The following is a 19,348-nucleotide window of genomic DNA, read 5'->3' on the forward strand; positions in this document are numbered from 1 at the left end:
CCACAACGAGGGCGGGAGGACGGGGCGCGGTCGGTCTCCTCCTGGGAGCCTGTAGGTTAGACTAGCCCCGCCGGCTCTTCCTCCCGGGCCGGGTCTGGTGGTCCTTAGTGAGCTGCAGCCCTGCCCCGTCCCGTCCGGCAGACGACGGCACAGTGACCTGGCGGGGACACTTCTGTGGCCTCCCGCTCTGCTGCGATTGCTGGCATTGCATGCTTCCTTCAGCGCTCGGACCAGTTCTGTGTTGTTGGGGTGAGGCCACTGGCGTCTGCCCAAGGTCGTCGGGCAGCTCATTCCCGGCTAGGCCGGGGCTGCAAGCAGGTCACCGTGACCTCCGCCTGGGCTCAGCCTGACGTCCTCCACCACTTGCCATCATCACAGAGGTGGACACATCTCTTCCTCCTAACCCTGTTACGACAGGTTCCTTCCCACTCAACCCTGAATGCCACCTGGTAGGTCGCACTGTGTAACTGGTGCCCCCTGCCCTTGTGCAGTGTGCAGCCTGCGAGACTGAACGCAGCAGCCCTGCATCCAGGGTTGACCTAAATGGTGTTAATTCATCCCTCCAGGGGACGCCTGGGTGGCTCAGCTGTTGAGGGTCGGCCTTCCACTCAGGTCGTGATCCCTGGATCTGGGATCGGGTCCCACATCGGGCTCCTTGCGGCGGGGCAGACCAGGGTGGGGGGCTGCTTCTCTCTCTGCTTGTGTCTCTGCCTCTCTTTCTGCATCTCTTGTGTATAAATAAAATCATGAAAAAAAAAAAATTCATCCCTGCAGCGCAAGGAACAGTGTCCTAAGGGGGAAATCATGCCGTTGCTCCTAAGGCTGGTGATCCTCAGCCCCCCAGCTGAGTGGACCGGAAGGGGGGCTCCCGTACTGGTGCCTCTGGCTGCAGGTGGGGGCCCTGTGCTCTTAGCAGCCGGGGCTGGGTGGCTGAGGCACCTGCACACATGAGCTCGCAGCTGGGGGCTCCCATGGGGCCGAGCCTGAGGCCCGGCCGTCGCCCGGAGGCAGCTAGAAGAGGCCGGAGCTCGTCTCCTGACTCGAGGTGACCAAAGCCCATGAGCTTTCCGGCCTCGGCCTCCATTTCCATATCTGGGAAAATGGCGGGAGGGCAAGGCACCCCTGCGTCTGCAGGGAAGGGGTGTGGACCTGGGGGAAGCCTCTCCGCCCCGACCTGGGGGTGCGGGGCCGACTCCGTGCCGGGCGCCCTCGGAGGGAGAGGGCAGGCCGGGCTCCGGGGCCCCCGGAAATAGCCCGCCCGTCGTAATTTGTGTGTGTGGTTTGTTTTTTGTTTTTGTTTTTGTTTTGTTTTGTTTTTTTAGTAAGATAGCCCTGAGTTCGAATTTTTTGGAGCAGCCTTGTTGGGGTATAATTGACGCACAAGCAACTGCACGTCGAGGTGGGCATTTTGACCCGTGGAATACACACTGCCCCATGCACAATACTGAACACGACCATCACCCTGCCCCCCACCCCCGGGGAAACCACTGCTAAGGTTAATTTATGCTTTTATTTTTTAAAGATTTTATTTATTCATTCATGAGAGACACAGAGAGAGAGGCAGAGACACAGGCAAAGGGAGAAGCAGGCTCCCTGTGGGGAGCCTGATGTGGGACTCGATCCCGGGACCCTGGGGTCATGCCCTGAGCCAAAGGCAGATGCTCAACCACTGAGCCCCTGGGTGCCCCAATGGGTTGAGCACCGACGGGGGCTGTGAGGGGCCATGAGCTCCTGTCTGGCTTTGCCCTTTGCCCTCTGGCAGCACCCTGTCCCGGAGCCTCCACCTGCCAGGGGCACAGGGGCGCGGTTGGGGGAGTCGGGCCCCCCAGGCTCCCGGGGCAGGACTGGGTGGGCAAGCAGTGGCTGACTGTACACCGTGTGATGGGGGGACGGGGACCCTAGGGGGGTGGGGAGGGGGCTGTGCCGGGACGAGGTTCCTGTTCAGCATGAAGCCCCGGGGTGGCCCTGGGGCCCCAGAGGACGGTCACATGCCACCCGTCCCCGGGATCCGTCCGTGGGCAGCCAGCCGCGCCGTCCCCACGTCGGCGGGACCCCCACCATCGACCATGTGACCACGGTTTGGTGCCGGGGCCGTGAAGTGGGTAACGGGCGCCCCCAGAGCCAGCTCTGAATTCACTGTTGACCGTTCACGCGGCTCCTGCCGCCCAGGATTTCGTCTCCCCTCTGAACCCACCATTCGGAGACTCACTCGGGCCTCACCACCCCCAGGAAGCCCGCCCTGATTGCTGCAGCAAGGACTCTAAGTGCTGAGCTTTTCTGTGCTGTGTAAACCCCGACTACTACTGGGGTTGCAACCCCCCCACCTCACAGGCCAGACTCAGGTGTTCGGCATCGCTCTCCGTGAATCCCCATTTCGATTCTCGTCTCGAATACCCATTTATTGAGGGTTCGGAACGTTGCCTCTGCGTCCCTTCGGCGCATCCTTTACTTAGGACGCTTACATGGGGACAGGAGTTCGTTACAAATATGTGAGTGATCGCTTGGCTGCACACGGTCGAGAGCTCGGGCCGGGCCTTACGGTCATCAGCACGCAGAGAACGTTTTGGGTGGCGGCAGGTGGGCTCGCGGTGGACCTAGGAGCTGGGGTCCCCACCATGAACCCCTGGGTGGGTGGCTCAGGGACCACACGCCTGCATCCTTCACGGCCCTGGAGGCTGGACGTTCAGGACCCAGGTGTCAGCAGGTGTCAGCCGGTCTGCGTCTGGGGAGAACCCACTTTCTGGCTCAGAATGGTGTCCCCTCTGGGTGGGAGGGCTGGGGGAGCTCTGGGCGTGGCCCAGAGGGACATGAGCCCCTCATGGGGGCTCCACCTCATGACCTCATCGCCTCCCGGGGGCCCTGCGGCCCCACGGCGTCACCCTGAGGGTTAGGTCTCAATGCCCACATGTCGGGTGGACGTGGTCCACGGCAGTCTGTGCACGCCGATGTTGCCTGCCGTGTCTCCCGGGGATGCCCACGCTCACTGGTGGCCCTCGGGTCGGACCCAGTCTGCGGGCGCCCTCTCCCCCCAGGGCTCCCGCCAGGCCTCCTCAGGCAAGGGGCGCGCCCTCCGGCCCTGACACTGGGCTCCCAGGCACACGCGGGGTTGGCTTCCATTGTCTGCATCCCTGACCTCTGCTCAGCCTGGGGGCTGACCTGGCTCCTCCCCTGGGGGACCGGCCTCTGGGTCCCACGCATACTCGGAGTTGTGCCTGTAGCCGTCCCCCTCCCAGGCCTTGGAGAACAGCTCTGCAGGCCCGCCGCCCCTGGCCTGCTCTGTGATCCACCGCTTTTGGGGTGACTCCTGGCTCAGGTCTCCCGTCCACAACAGCAAACCCCCCAGACGGAGGCCAGGCGGCCAAGGGCTCTCCTTAGTCCACAGGTTTTGAAGCTGAACTGGAAGGGAAACCCATTGCTTACACAAAGGGCTTTGTGGGGAAGAGGGAAGAAGGTGCTAGAATAAACACTAGTGAGCAAGCCCTGCAGGGCTGGGGCGGAAGGACAGAGAGCCCTAGCACCCCACCCGCTTGCTCCCCAAGACCGAGGGATGAGACTGCAGGCGGGCCCCAGCTCCCAGACCGACACTCCGGGCCCCAGGCCTGGCTGGGGGTCCTGCTCTGCTGCCCCTGGCTCGCTGGCCTCGGGCAGGATTCCTGGCCCCGGCCGCCCTTCTCAGCCCCCTGAAGCAGGTGCAATCTCCCTGAAACCCCGGGACGACCATGCCACGGGGCTGGGGGTGGTCACTGTTGGGGCGGGGGTGCAGGGATCACCGGCTGACTGAGCAGACCTGTGGGCCTGACCGTCCGCTCGGCCTCCAGGAAGGCGCGGGGTTGTGGGGGGAGCCCCTAAACTGTACACCTGAAATGGGTGCATTATTATGATGTTATTTGTATCTCAATAAAGATACAAAAAAAACAAAAAAAGGGCACCAGAATGTTATCCTCAGCCTTCAAAAAAAAAAGATTTATCTATTTATTGGAGAGACAGTGTGAGTCTAGAGGGAGGGGAAGAGGGAGAGGGAGAAAGAAGCCCAAGCAGCCCCCACACCAACCACGGAGCCCGACTTGGGGCTTGATCTCATGACCCTGAGACCGTGACCTGAGCCGAAACCAAGAGTCCAGCCACCCAGGCGCCCCTATTCTCAGCATTTTAAAAAATAATAAACAAATGACTTGAAATAGCCCAAATCCCTGGGGGAGGGGAATAGTTGAATAATATGGTCTATGTATAAGCGAAATGTTTATACTCAGTAATATATAATATATAAGCATATTTTCAACAATGAAAAATGCTCACGTTATACTATTAAATATAAAATACAACATGTCTATACTCATTTTATTCTTAACTTAAAAAAATTGTTTTACTTGAGGTAATTGCACAGTCACATGTGATTTCCAAAATATTTGTAGTAAGTATTTTATTAATACCGTTCCCGAGCTAGATTCCAGTAAAAGCAACACAAATATCTAAGAAACATTTACAGAGTTCTCCAGAAATTAGCATTAAATGCTGACCATGCATTGAGGCTTAGAAGTCCAGGTTCAGGGGCGCCTGCCCGGCTCTGTTGGTGGAGCATGCGGCTCTCGATCTCAGGGTCGTGGGTTCAGGCCCCACGTTAAAGTTTACTTAAAAAAAAAAAACCCACAATATTTAAGAAAAGAAATCCAGTTTCACCCTGAAATACTGTGCTGCATTCTGATCTTTAATCTCAAAGAAGGAACCGTACTTCATTTCTTGTTTCGTTATTTTAATGATGAGCTTAAGAAGTTTTGTTCTTAAGGGGGGGCGCCTGGGTGGCTCAGTCGGTGAGGCGTCTGCCTTCGGCTCAGGTCATGACCCCGGGGTCCTGGGATCGAGCCCCAAGTCTGCCTGCATGCTCAGCGGGGAGCCTGCTTCTCCCTCTCCCTCTGCTGGTCCCCCCCACCCCATGCTCTCTCCGTCTCAAACAAACAAATAAATAAATATCCTTTTTTTTTTTTAAATTTTGGTTTTGGGGTGAGAATTTTCTCAGTACCTTCAGTCAAGGCTTTTCAACATTCTTCACTTTCTGGCACATCTGTACAATGACAGGCTTCGTGCATCCGTATGCCCTGCAGGTAAGCAGCCCAGGAAGGCCTCCTTCGGGGAGCGATTTCTCGGCACCCTGAATATAGACTTCTCTGGCTGACCTCCGGGCTCCCCTCTTCCTACAAGTTCGCAGCGCAGAATTCACACGCCCTGCACAGAATGTAGCCCCTCCTCCTGCAACATTTCGGGATTTTTGAGATGATCTTCGCCCAGCATAATTCCCTGCAGATTCATCACGGCGGTGCGGATCACCACCAGTTCTTTTTTTAAAAAAAGATTTTATTTATTTATTCATGAGAGACACAGAGAGAGAGGCAGAGACACAGGCAGAGGGAGAAGCAGGCTCCCTGCGCGGACCCCGATGCGGGACTCGATCCCGGGACCCCGGGGTCACGCCCTGAGCCGAAGGCAGACGCTCCACCGCTGAGCCCCCCAGGCGTCCCCCCACCAGTTCTTTACTGCTGAGCCTTGGCCCTTGTGTAGATGGAGGGACCACCATGTGTTTAGCCATATTCGCTCAGAGAAGGACGTGTGCACTGCTTCCAGTTTGAGGGCGTCACAGAGAAAGCGACAATAAAACATCTGTATGCTATTAAAAAAAAAAAGTGACCGTAAGATTCTGTATCTCGGGGATAAAGGCCTAGGAGTACCCTTCCCGGACCGTGGCGTATTTAGTTTGTGCGTGCTGGTTGGTTGAAGACAATGTCAAACATCTCTCCTCCGGCCTGGCTGCGCCGTCGTTCATGCCGCTCCGCGAAGTGGAGCCACCAGTTTCCCCACCTCACCGCCAGCACCGGGTTTGCTGGTTTTCCTCATTCCCATCATCCTGGACACAGTCATGTCTCCTTGTGCTTCTGCTCTGCTTTCCTGGTGAATAACGATGCTGAGCATCTTCTCCTGAGTTTATTGGCTGCTCGTATTGAACGTCTCGTGGGGCTTTTTGCCCATCATTTTCTCACTGGAATTCTCCACCCCCCACTGTTGGGTTTTGAGAATTTTTTATACATTCTAGACAGTAAGTCGCCTGTTGTCGAATATATAGGATTGGCAAATATTTTCTCCTGGCCTGTAGGCTGCATTTTCATTCTCTAAACGGGGTCTTTCGTGGATTAGAAGTTTTTAAATCTGATGAAGTCAGGTTTATCACTTTTTCCTTTTTTTGGGTCATATTTTTGCTGTCAAATCCAGAAAACACTTTGCCTACTTTACATCCCATAGATTTTCTTCTTTTCTTGAAAGTTTCCTAGCTTCGCATTCCCCAGGACCCATTTCGAGTTGATTTTTGCATAGAAGGTGGGATTTAGCTTAGGTTGAAGTAATTTTTTTTCTGACCCAATTGCTCCAGCATCATTCATTCATTCATTCATTCATTCATTCATTCATTCATTCATTATTTTTAAAGATTTTATTGATTTATTTATTTGAGAGAGAGTGAGTGAGAGAGTGAGAGAGCGTGAGTACAGGGAGTGGTGTAGAGAGGGGGAAGAGGATCAGGCGCTAGTGGGACAGAGGACTCAGGAGGGGAGGGCTTCGCAGAGGAACCTGTGCTGCATGCACCCCGAGGCCTAGGCTGAGGGGAGGGGCCCTGAGTGTTGGCCTTGGGGACACGGGGTCCTGCAGGCTGAGGCCTAGAGCCACTGAGTGCTGTCCCTGTCCCATGCAGCCTCTTCCATCCTCTGACTCTGAGGAGCAGGACGTCTGCACAGGGGCCAGCGTTGGTGTCACCTGGCCTGCTGGAACATTTGGCTTGTTCTTCTGGCAGCTTCTTTCTCCAGAGGGCACCACGGGGATGACAGGTTATACCCAGAACGGAGAGATGACTGCTCCACCGGCAGCCACCCCCCGTGGACCACGGAGAGCCGACACATCAGCAGGTGCCTTACCTCCTAGCCGCGCATGCCCTTGGCCAGGCCAGCCAGCTCCGGCCCTTTCCTGAAGGCCTAGAACTTTCCCTGGGCCATCTCAGCCAAGTCAGCAGGTGAAGCTGGGGAAGAGGTCCTGATAACTCAGGAGGTGTGACTGTAAGGTGTCCCCGGCAGACCCCATCTCCCCTTGCCATCACCACCCCAAAGGAAGGAAAAGAAAGTTCTCCATGGTGAGTGGGTTTAGGCTTCTCCATTCACACAGGGAGACCAGCAGAAGCCAGGAGGATGTTGTTCTTCTCTTCCTGTGAGAACTTAAACCACAAGAAATGGCCTGAAACAACCACACGCAAGATTCTGATGAGTCGTGAAGACAAATTTCACAGTAGCACAGATTTCGAGAGGTCTGCAGAGGAGACCACACCGGAGACAGTTTAACCCGTGTGAGAACACCGCGCATTATGGTATGTGTGTGTGCGTGTGTGTGTGCGTGTGTGCACATGGTGGGCATGCGGTCTTCATACCCTGAGAAGCCCCATCCAGTGCCTGGCCCAGGCTGTTCCCAAATTCGTGCCTAAGGTTAGGCATAAAAGCTTATTTAGTGGGGTGCCTGGGTGGCTCAGCGGTTGAGCATCTGGCTTTGGCTCAGGTCATGACCCCGGGGTTTTGGGATCGAGTCCTGCATCGGGCTCCCCGAAGGGAGCCGGCTTCTCCCTCTGCCTGTGTCTCTGCCTCTCTCTGTGTCTCTCATGGATAAATAAATAAAATCGTAAAAAAAAAAAAGCTTATTAAGAATATTCCGAGAGATACCAGCGCCTTTTCGAGGAACCAGGTTACCCACATAAAGCTCCCGTCCCACATAAAGCTCCTCTCAACCTCCTCTTAAAAAGTAAGTTTCTAGTTCTTGAATCCATCCTTGTAAGGCTCAGCTTTTGCACGGTCCCAGCCTGAGAAATACAACCGTGTTCCCAAAGGAGATGCGCCGAGGCTGGAGGATGGAGCAAGACTCCACTTGTCCCACGAAACCTGTGAGGAAACCAGTGCTGTTGCCAAATCGAGGCTTCCACTGAAAGGGAATGAACACAGCTAAAGAGGTTTTGCAACTAGCAAGCCCTCTGGTTTATTTTTAAACAAAAAACAAAAACAAAAAACCCCGCAGGGACGTCAGAAAACCCCAAAGAAGAGCTGAACACAGATTTTTTTACCACCCAGAAGGCAGGGACCTCACCCCAGCGAGTGAGAGTGGATGTGGGAATGTGCACCTGCCAGCCTTCTGGGTCTAGCTGTCATCACTGGGCAGGAGAGGAGGTGGCTGGGTGGCAGGACAGGTCCCTCGTCCAGGATTATGTCCTTACTTTGGCTGCAGTGAAGACAAAACTATACTGGTGACATCTGGAGAATCAACAACCAGATATTTATCTCAACGCACAGTTCACTCATTCATTCATGTATGAGTCTTGCGATTACGTGCGAGATGCCTGCTGGGTGGGGGGGCACATGCCGGGGACACCCCGGTCCCCAGCTAGCTAGTGTTGAGTGAAACACATACGCAGGACATCCGGGAACTCAGAGGCTCCGGGGTTGGGGGGCCACCACGGGGAGGGTCAGAGACGCGTGCTGGCCTCACGATGGCACGAGCCACGTGACTGCACATTCCCCATAGACGAGCGCCTTGGGTGTGGCTAGGCCTTGGCAGGAAGTCAGTCCTAGTTCGCATCTGATGATTGCCCAGCTTCTAGCTCCATAAATCTCACAGCTCATTTCTGTTCCGCTGCCCCGACCCTCTGGGGCCTGCGGGTACATGACGGTAGGGCCACAGGCTCCATACCTCCCCATCGTCATGCCAGGGCTCATAGAAGCAGTCCTGAAAACGTGTCCCTCCCTGGACATCTGTGTCTACAGTGGCTGGAAACGCCCTGGGTTAGAGAGGGAGGGGACCGCAGGCTGCAAAACCTGCAATTTGCAGGTTGCAAATCATACAAGAACAGGTGACCCGTGTGCACGATGGTAGGGCCCCTCCTGGGGCTGCGGAAAGGGTCCCAGGAGAGAGGGCCCCAAAGCAGAAGCTGGAGCTGGCTTTCGCCAAGGGAAACACATATCTGGGGGAGGGACTGAACGCTGGGCACGTCTAACGGTGCTGAGCCTGGAATGTTCTTGATTCATGTTGACCCATCCTGCGCAGTGTGAAGACACGTTGTGTGATGGCCTGGGTCCTCAGACCTCGAGTCCACATTCCAGAGGCGCGCACACACTTCCATCAGGCTCTTCATGAGCACCAGTGAAAGATGTGATGCTAGGCCCTCGCCTCCACTTCTAGATCTGACCCTCTCTCGGCCTCTCCGTGGTCCTCTCCCATTTTCCCGACGGGCACACTGCTCTCCGCCAGACCACTCTTTCCAAAGCTCGCCGGCTTCAGTTTTCTTAGTAAATCTACTCCTGGCTTTCTTTCCATTCTCCACTCTTATAGACCTCTACTGTTCTGTCTCCGCCCCCACTGCCCTCCCCCTCGTCTCGTTTCGCCTCATCTCATCTTGTCTCCTCTCCTCTCCTTTTCCTTCTCCTTCTCTCCTCCTCCTCCTCCTCCTCCTCCTCCTCCTCCTCCTCCTCCTCCTTCTTCTTCTTCTTCTTCTTCTTCTTCTTCTTCTTCTTCTTCTTCTTCTTCTTCTTCTTTCTTCTTCTTCTTCTTCTTCTTCTTCTTCTTCTTCTTCTTCTTCTTCTTTCTTCTCCTTTTCTTCTTCTTCCTTCTTCTTCTTCTTCTTCTCTCTCTCTCTCTTTCTCTCTCTCGATCTCCCCCTTGCTTTCAGTTCATCTCCCTGTCCTGAGGTCTCCGCCCCTCTGTCTCTTTTTCTCTCCTGGCTTTACTCTCACCTCACTCTCCATTACTCCCTCCCTGCGTCTTCCGTTCTTGGCTCTCTCCACCCTCATCCTTCGCTGGTGCCTGCTGCTTCTTTCCAAACACAACCACAACCTCCACTGCCTCCTAACATATTTTTTTCCTATTTATTCACTGGTTGTTTAAGAACTTCATCTCGGGACAGAGCCTTACTGCAGATTGCTTTTCCTTCCTGAGGCGTGAGAGCCTTTGAGCAGCCCTTCCCTTCTGGCGGCAGCACAGGGAGCAAGGCCAGAAACTGTAGGAGCTGGTCCAGAGCCCCAGGCTGTTGTTTTTGCAGGCGTGCCATAGAGGGGAAGGTCTCTTAGTACGTCCTGTATCTCAGACACAGTGGGGAAGCCAAGAAGTTGTTTGAGAAACACTCTTAGTGCTTTCTTTTTTCTCTATCTCTTGTTGTCTGACTTTGTACAGAAGCCTACACCTGTATGTGTATCATTCAGTTAAGTTCTGCTGGAACACCTTCTATGAGCTATGAAGAGAAACCCAAAGTCCTTGTCCTCAACAAGCTGATTGTCCAGTGTGTGTGAACATAAAATTATTACCTATAAACAGAGGACACATAAGTAATAAAATGTATACTGGTGACCATAAACACACTAGGTCAGAAAGGGAAGCCCAGTGCAAATCTGAAGAATCAAAAAAGATGGTAGGACAGGAGGGCTGGTGTTACTCCTGCAGGTGGAGTGGGCCTGGGGTATGCAGAGTGGGAAGGAGGGTGTCTTATAGGAGGAACAACAGCAGGAGCAAAGCCAGAACCTCGGGTACTAGCCAGGGTCCAAGGAGAGCAGGAGGCAGCCTGGCAGGACAGTGGTGGTGGGTAGTGCAGGGCTTTCCCATGAAGGAGACAAGGCACTAGAGACTCTTAGTCTGCTTGAGCAGCTAAAATGAAATATCAAGGCTGCAGGACATAAGATAAACATATAAAAATATGTTTTATTTCTATATATGCTAGTAGTGGTCATCTGAACACTGAAACTAAAAATTGAAAAAAAAACATTTACAATTGCTCAAAAAGAATACCAAAACCTAGATGTAAAACTAACAACACACATGTACACTAAAAACTACAAAACACTGGAAAAAAAAATCAGAAATGTGAAGACATACCATGTTCATGGATTGGAAGACTCAGTATCTTAAGGATGTCAGTTCTCCCCAGCCCGACAAACAGGCTTAAAGCAGTTTCTCTCAACATCCTAGTGAGACTTCTGTAGTTATGACAAGATTATTTCAGAATTGATATCGAAAGGCAAAGGAAGCACACAATAGCTAAACAGTTTTGAAAAAGAATCACGCAGTGGAGGATCAAAACAAAGAAGGAAAGAAAGAGACAAATCAAGAAACAGTCTTAACTATAGAGAGCAAACTGATGGTCACCAGAGGGGTAAGGGGGTAGGGGGATGGAGGATGAGGGGTAGGGGGATGGGGGAAACAAAAGATGGGGATTAAGGAGTCCATTTATTGTGACAAGCACTGAGTAATGTATAGAATTGTTGAATCACTATACTGTACCCTGGAAATGAATATAACACTGTTTGTTAACTCTACTGGAATTGAAATTTTTAAACACTTAGAAAACAAGTGGGAGGCAACTGTACACCCAATGTCAATACTTATTATATAGCTACAGGAACCAAGACAGCAAAGCATTACTGGCCAAGGGATGAACATGTAGAATAATAGAACTGAATAGAGAACCCAGAAATAAACTCACACAGGGGCGCCTGGGGAGCTCAGTTGGTGAAGCATCTGCCTTCGGCTCAGCACATGATTCCGGGGTCCTGGGATCAAGTCCCGCATCAGGCTCCCTGCAGGGAGCCTGCTTCTCCCTCTGCCTGTGTCCCTGCCTCTCTCTGTGTGAATAAATAAATAAATAAATAAAATCTTGAAAGAAAGAAAGAAAGAAAGAAAGAAAGAAAGAAAGAAAGAAAGAAAGAAAGAAAGAAGAAAGAGAGTTAGTGCTGCTTGTCCTGGACAGGAGAGGCTGCTAGCTGGGGCGCCATGGTGTCTACAGCCCTTTGAAGAACTGACACATGGAGAAGTGGAGCCTCTCATTTTCTGGTGCTCTAGAATTTGTCTAGAACATAGATGGAAGAGAGAAAGGGGCCAGTGAATGAAGTTGCATGGAGGGACATTTCAGACCCAATAAGGAAACACTTTCTAAGGATAAAAATTATCCAACCATTGGACAGTTGGCCTCGAACTCCCCACAGCAGGTGCATGCTGAGGAGATGCAAAGTAGCCATCTTTCTGGGATGTTGTCACCCCGAGGCCTTTGGTCCCGGATGGGAGGTCAGGCCAGATAATCTCTAAGATGGTGTGTGGATCTAAGACTCTGCAGGTCTGAGTGTTCACCTCCATCTCAGGCCCTGTGGTACGAAGGCCACCGTGCATCCTGGGGACGGAAACAGTGCTCCCCAGACTCCACTGGGCCTCATCACGTCGACTCCAACGACTGTAGGCCCTGCGGGTGTTGAGGTTGGGAGTGACGAGCCAGGCTCTTGACTCCAACGGTGGGTCCTGAGTCTGGGAGGTGGCGTCAGAATGTGTGGCAAGCCTTCTTCCATGCCACGAGGGCTGCTTCTCTTCTCTTCTCTCCCTTCTCCTTCCTTGTTGGGATCTTCTCCAGCACCTACGGTGTATGACTCACTGCACTACTCGTAGAGCCCAGGGGGTCCCCAGCGGCCCTCCTGGGACTCAGAGTAAGCAAGCGGTCTGCTGCGAGTCCCTCCAACCTCCCTTTGGGGGCGTATTTGCCAGGGCTGCTGTCACAAAAGGCCACAGCATGGGTGCTTTCACCTGTAGACATATCTCTCTCTCATCTGGAGGCCAGAAGTTTGAGATCCAGCTGTGGGCAGCCCGGTTTCTCCTGAGGCCACTGTCCTTGATATACAGCTACCGTCTTCCCCCAGTGTGCACGTGGTTGGTCGTCTCTCCACCTCCAAATGTCCCCTTCTTATAAGGGCACCAATACTATTGGATCGGGACTCACCCTAATGACCTCGTTTTGACTTGATTGCCTCCATAGACACCCTATCTCCACACAAGGTTACATCCAGAGGTTCTGGGGGTCAAGACTCCAACATACGAATGTCAGCGGCGGGGTGAGGATCTAATTCAACCCGTAATGGAGGACATGTGTCTTTTCTGATTGCCCATCACCTGCCCCCCATGATGTAAGGCTGGGTGGGAGGGAGAGCTCTCCTTCCCCGCAGAGGCTGAGAGGCCCAGCTGCTGCCCAGCTGCTTTGTACTCATGACAAAGGCTTGGACTCAGCTTTGGCCAGAGAGATGCCCGCAGAGGATGTCCACTGTCACCAAGATGCGGCTGGGGCACATCTCTCCTGCTGATGGTGGCCACCTCCGCTTCCTAGGGATAACTGTGCCCCTGCACCTGCTTGCACCACCGCAGCACCAGGGCAAGAGGGCACCCCCTCGGCAGCCACCTGAGCTCCGAGCCGGAGGCTCTTGAGGCAATGTTGCTCATCAACAGCACTTTAAGATCTTTCTTTTCTCTGGGTCCTGTTTGTCCAACTTTTGCCAGGCGGGAATCACCTCTGGGCCTCTCCGTGTCTCTCGGCCAGCGTGCCCTTTGCAGCTCCACTAGAGCTCCCATAACTTCGCTAAGACCAGCCGGCCTTCGGTTTCAGGCTGCGTGCTTGGAGAAGCTTCTCGGTGACAGTGGGAGGGACGGAGCTTTGGAGCCACTCAACCCCGGGTTCAAACTCCGATGGACTGGATTGTGTGACTTTGGGGGAAGTTAGTTACACTCTTGAGGTCTCAATCTTCCCTTCTCTAAAGTGAGGCTAATCGATGAAGGCACCATGCCCCCCCCCCCCCCCCCCCCCCCCGTTCCCAGGGTTACGTGAGCTGGTGCAGCGCGTGGCGGGGCCTGGTCCCCGCGGGTGTCTACACACCTCAGTGACAGCTGTCCTTCTCTCACTGGGAAGCCCTCCAAGCTCGAGTCCCCAGGGCACACAGCGGCCAGTGGATGAGACCAGCTTGGTGGGGAAGGTGGGGACGCAGGGGGAGAGCTTCGTGCACGGCGGGAGGGCTGGCTGGCAGGGTCCGTTTCCAGGGCAAGTTGCTCCACTGAGGCTCAGTTCCCCTGGCCCCGCAGGGTGGCCCCTGGCGGGGAACCAAAACGGCCTGGGTCTTCAGGTGCTCCTGTCCTGCTGGGCCATGTGCCCGGCTCCTCTTCCTTCCCTGCTGATTCTGAGACATGCTAGAAAGCCAAAGAAGCGCCGAGAGAAGGCATATGGGGGACTGTGCAGGACCTGACTGTCCCCACAGGCAGTTCTCTTCGGGGTGTGGAAACCCCAAAATGTTCTTCCCACATTTATTCCAGCCTGAGTCTCCTGCCTGATGCTGACTGCCCCTCTCCCGGCACCCAGTGCCTGGTAGGAGGGCCACTCCTGCTCCAGGCCCAGCTCCCGTGGCCCCTCTGCGGTGGGGCAGGGGGTCCCACCCGATTGTTGCAGAAACCACCCAGCAGGACGGGGGGAGGTCTGCAGGGGCGCCGGGCCCCGATCGTTCTCAGGCATCGTGTGTGTGTTTGCTGGTTGCTGGCGCTCGGGGTTTTGGTGGAGAAACACCCCCAGGTCCCCCCCCCCAGCCCCCCTCATCACCAGGCGGGCTTGACCTCGGACGCCAGTTTCCATTTTCCATTTCCCCAATGAGAACAACGGAGTCCTTCTTAGCCGGCTGCTTCGGGGAGCCTTTGAAGAGCCCCCAGAATCCATGAGGATCAACAGGAGCCAGCAGGCCTGGGCTGTGTTGGACTTAAAATTGGAAACGCAGGAGGCAGAGTTGTGGCTTTATATAGCCTGGGGGGTCCGGGAGCCCCGGGCGCTGATTTATGAGCCGCCTGGTGAGAGCCTAGGGTAATATTTATAAATTCCTTCCCCGGGGCCGGATGGAATGTTTCTCTGAGCTGCAGGCAGAATGCACATTTTTGGGGGATGAAGGGAGGTTAAGTCCAATTATTCAAAGGCAGGAAGAGGCAGGGACTGTGGAGCCGGGGCTGCAAGGCCCGGAGATGCAGCGAAGGAGGCCACCCTCCTTCCGTCCTCAGGGGCTTGCTCCAGCCGGGGAGCCTGGGGGGGCTCCTCCCTGGGCTCCAGCCCCCAGGTGCCCCCAGGTCCCCCCCCGCCCGCCCCACTCTGCAAGGCCAGGAACCTCCACCTGCCAATTGTGGAGGCCGCGGGTACAAACACGTCTACCTGGGCATGGGGGAGGAAGAGGGGAAAGAAGACCAGGGGGTGGGGGGTGCAGGTGGCAGACACAGGGGAACTGAGGGGCCCGGCGGGGAGGCCGCCCCCGAGAGGCTCCGTGACAGGAGAGCACGGAACCCCAGGTCCTGGCATCCCCGCGCGCAACCCGCAGGGCGGTGGCAGCCGGGGAGGGGCTGAGTCACGCAACCCAGCTGGCCCATGCCCTCTTTGAATGAGAAGCAAGAGTTTTTGTTTTTGTTTTTAAATTGCATGTGTGACAAACCATGAGAGGCTCCTGACTCTGGGAACCAGAGGGCTGCAGAAGGGGAGGAGGGTGGGGGGACGGGGTGACCAGGTGACGGGTACTGAGGACGGCACGTGATGGGAGGAGCACGGGGGGTTATACTAGATATTGGCAAATTGACTTTAAATTGAAAAAAATGCAAAAAAAAAATGAAATAGTGTTCAGGAAGGTAAAACCAAAGGGAGGGTTGGGGAGGGAGCAGCTGCGGGCCCACCTTGACCTTGGCACCTCAGGGTTCCCACCTGAGAGCAGAAGAGGCCCCGTTAACCAGTGATGTGCGCCCGCCCCCAGAGGCCTGCTTCCTACCTGCTGCCCCGTGTCCCAACAGGCGGGGCCGAGGAGCTGTGCTGTCCCCGGGGGTGGGGTGGGGGAGCTGGTCACCCCCTTTCCAGCCTGCCCCGGCCCCTCACCTGCAGCCCAAGGGACGGGCTGGTCAGGGGGGGCTCGCAGCACCTGCCGGACTCCTGCCCTGGCCCCGGGACCCTCCAGGCCAGGCTCTAAGGCCTGTTAAATGCAGCGGGGTGGCTCCCGCACCAGGACGCCTATGTTCTGCTTTGGCTAAGTCGTCGGGAGGCTGGTGGGAGGCGAAAAAAGACATCTCATCCCCTCAGGCTGAGGGTCAGCAGGCACATAGGTCCCTGTCCTTGCAAGGGCTTAGCGGGCCGACCCCAGGGAAGCAGGGGTTAAACGCCCACTCTGGGGGGGGTTGCAGATGGGGACCTCTGAGCCCAGCCCCCTCCTTACCTGTTTCTTTGCTTCCGGGAGCATTAGTCCCACGAAAAACACTGACATGGAATCCTTTTGTTCCTGGGGTGACGTCAGTGTTTCCCTTGGCAGGCGGGACCGTCGTGCATGTCTGAACCTCTGAGGTGAGGGTGAGCGTGGCTCCTCTGGGCCAGGCACCCTGAGGGGGCTGGAACCCAATGCCTGGATGATCTGTCCCGTCCCCGCACCCACGGAGGGGCTGTTTGCCCACCCTCCACCTGTAGGTGTTCAGCCGATCCCGATGTTGAGGCCTGGCGGGGGAGGGGGATCAGCTCAAGCAGGCTCAGCCTGCAAGGGCCTGCCTCCGGAGCCCCCCTCCTGGCTCCTTCCGTGGCCAGGACGGCGTCCTCTCCGAGATCCCCCACCCCGCCACCACCGGTGGCCCCGCAGCCCCTGGCCCCTTCCCGCCTCCTCTCTTCCCTTGGACTAAAGGGTGGAAGGGTGTTGCCAGGCCTCACAGAGCGCTAGAGCTGAAGGGGGTTCCTCAAGGTGACGGCAACAGTGGCTGTCACTTATTAAGCACCTACTGCATGCCAGGCATGTTCAGAAGGTGATTCCTAACCCTCTGGCAAACGCTCCAGAGCCGCCCTGTTATGGTCAGCGGTGCCAGTGGAGGCGAAGGGGGTCCAGGGCGCAGACCTGCGGCCCCAGCCCCTCACCCGCCAGCTCGGAAGGCGGGGAAGCTACTCAGCGCAGCCCCTGCGCCGGGTGGTGCCGAGCCACCGGGCTCCCCAGTGCTCCCCATGGTGCCCCCACGCTGCTGCCGTGGAAAGCAGGCTGGAGACCCCCATCTGTCCAGCGCCGGTGCCCATGTTCCTGGTTTTACACGTGAGGACACGCGTGGTGGGGACGGGGTGTGGGGGAAAGGACTTCTCTGAGAGCAGCCTGCTGCTTTGTGACGGTCCCTTGAGCCCCAGGACCGAGTCCACAGCAGACGCTGCTCCCTTGGGCACCGAAATGACCCCTTCATGGTCCCTTTGACCTCAGGGTTACCGGGCGCACCCTCCGGGAGGGACTCCACGCGGGGGGCTGGGGTGCCGTGGGTGCTGGGGGGCAGTGCACACCCTCCGCCGCCCACCTGGCCCCACCCTCGGAGCAGCGCAGCCCAGGGCTGCCAGGGCTGGGAACACACCTGTTATCCACTCCAGGGGCTCTGCCTCTCGTTGTAACCACTTCTTGCCACTGACTTAGCCATTTCGTGTAATGTCAACTTGCCAGAGTTACCTTACTAGGCTTCTGTGTTTTCGCGACAGCCTCCGTCGCAAGGCTCTGCTGCCTTTTCTAAACGCAGGAGTGCAAGAGCCTGCCTCGCCTACAACCAGGCCGCGGCAAGGATAGTTTCAGCGGGATCCAGAACAAAAAAGCAAGCGTTTTATTATTCCCTCCCCTTCTGCTCAAATTCCCCTCCATGGAGCTGAACACGAGCGTGTTACAACAGACCCCGGCTTTACTCTCAGCATCAAAGGATGAATCACGGACAAGCCAGCATGCAGTGGAAGGAGGCGAGGTCTCCCTGGAAGCCAGATCTGCAGCGTCGTCACCTCCAACGGCCCCCTCACCCCAGGGCCCTCACCCCCCCCAGTCCAGCAGCAGACGGAGCCGGCCCCCTGCACTGGGCGAGTGCTGAGGGCCTGTCAGGGGTCCAGCCAAGGGCTCTGTGATGTCTCGCTGCGCCTCCCCCAGGAGCCAGCCAGCATGGCTTGATCTGTCTTCTGCTTGGCGATGGTGCAGAGTGATGCTGCTGTGGCTTCTGAGCGCCAGAAGCACCTCATGTTCGCTGGGCTTGTGGGTGGCCTGTGTCATTCCGGCTGAGAAGAGGCTTGGGGAGGGTTGGCAGGAAAAAGGGGGCCAAGGAAGTGCGGGAAAGTGGGCAGAATCACCTGGTCGGAGAAGCAGCAGGGCCCAGAGGGGCTGGAGGGATGTGGGGAGCACCGCAGGGCCCAGGTGCCCACGGCAGAGCCGGGTGGCCGGCTACGGAGGCTGCGGCGCCAGGCCCGGCCGCTCACTTGGACACCAGCATGTGGACAAACTCCTCGTAGTTCACCTGCCCGTCCCCGTCCACGTCGGCAGCCCGGATCATCTCGTCCACCTCCTCGTCACTCAGCTTCTCCCCCAGCCTGGTCATCACGTGCCGCAGCTCGGCCGCGCTCACCAGGCCATTGCCGTCCTTGTCGAAGACGCGGAAGGCCTCCCGGATCTGCTCCTCGCTGTCCCTGCCCTTCAGCTGCCTGGCCATCATGCCCAGGAACTCGGGGAAGTCCACGGAGCCGTTGCCGTCCCGGTCAATCTCGCCCACCATGTCCCGCAGCTCGGCCTCCGTGGGGTTCTGGCCCAGGGAGCGCATGACGGTGCCCAGCTCCTGGGTGGTGATGGCCCCGTCCCCGTCCTTGTCAAACAGGCAGAAGGCCTCCTTGAACTCGGCCACCTGTTCCTCGCTCAGCTGGTCGGCCATGGAGGGTGGGCGGAGGAGGGCGGCGGTGGCCGGCCCCGGTGGCGGTGGTGGTGGTGGCCGGCGGAGCAGCAGGACGGGAGGCGGCGGGGCTCGGGGCACGGGGCGTGGGGTGCGGGCTGTTGGCCGTCTGGCCCGGGCTTGACTGGCAGGCGCTTAAGAGGGAGCAGGGCCCTCCGCACACGCAGACTCCCCGCCCTGCGGTTGCCCCAGGCCGGGTGCTGTTGGAACAGGAGTCCGGCTGGCCGAGGGTTGAGCTGACGCCAGCGCCGGGCGTGTGTGTGTGTGTGTGTGTGTGTGTGTGTGTGTGTGTGTGTGTCTGCACGGCTCCCCACCCCCGCACTAGGAGCCCCGGTGCCCCCGCGAGGACACCCGCAGGGAGGGCGGCCTGCCCAGCCCCAGCGACTGGCTCCGGCCCTTCCTGCTCGCTCTGAATCGCCCCGTCCCGTCTTCAGACCCTGCGCTCCGCAGGACAGCCAGCTTCCCTCCAGGGGCGGCCGGGGCAGGAGGAGAGGCACAGGCTGCCTTTGCCTCACGGGACCGTCCCCTGCTTGTCTTTGCTTTCCACAGCCTGAAAGCCTTCGGGTTCCCAAGAGGGTTTGCAGAGAAGGAACGAGGTTTTCTTCTTCCGGTAGGAGCAGACTGTCTTCTCGTCTCCAGAAGAAACATGAATGGAGAAGGATTTCCCCCAGCTCCTTCATTCCTACCCGTGTACTGAGGGCCTGGGCAGGTATGGTTTGAGAAGCTGGGGATGGAGCCACGAGCCAGACGGGCAGCTCCCAGTCCTCCAGAA

The 19,348-nt window shown here is 56.7% G+C and overlaps 1 protein-coding gene across 1 annotated transcript; it reads right to left on the reverse strand.

Moving 5' to 3' along the window:
• Positions 1–17,455: 17,455 nt before the first annotated feature.
• CALML3 (calmodulin like 3) lies at positions 17,456–19,011 on the reverse strand. The gene has a single exon (XM_072743852.1). The coding sequence runs from the start codon at positions 18,556–18,558 to the stop codon at positions 18,109–18,111; it is 450 nt and encodes a 149-aa protein (XP_072599953.1). The 5' UTR covers positions 18,559–19,011; the 3' UTR covers positions 17,456–18,108.
• Between the last annotated feature and the right edge of the window lie 337 nt (positions 19,012–19,348).

Source organism: Vulpes vulpes, chromosome 2 (genome assembly GCF_048418805.1).
Source record: "Vulpes vulpes isolate BD-2025 chromosome 2, VulVul3, whole genome shotgun sequence".
Classification (NCBI taxonomy): domain Eukaryota; kingdom Metazoa; phylum Chordata; class Mammalia; order Carnivora; family Canidae; genus Vulpes; species Vulpes vulpes.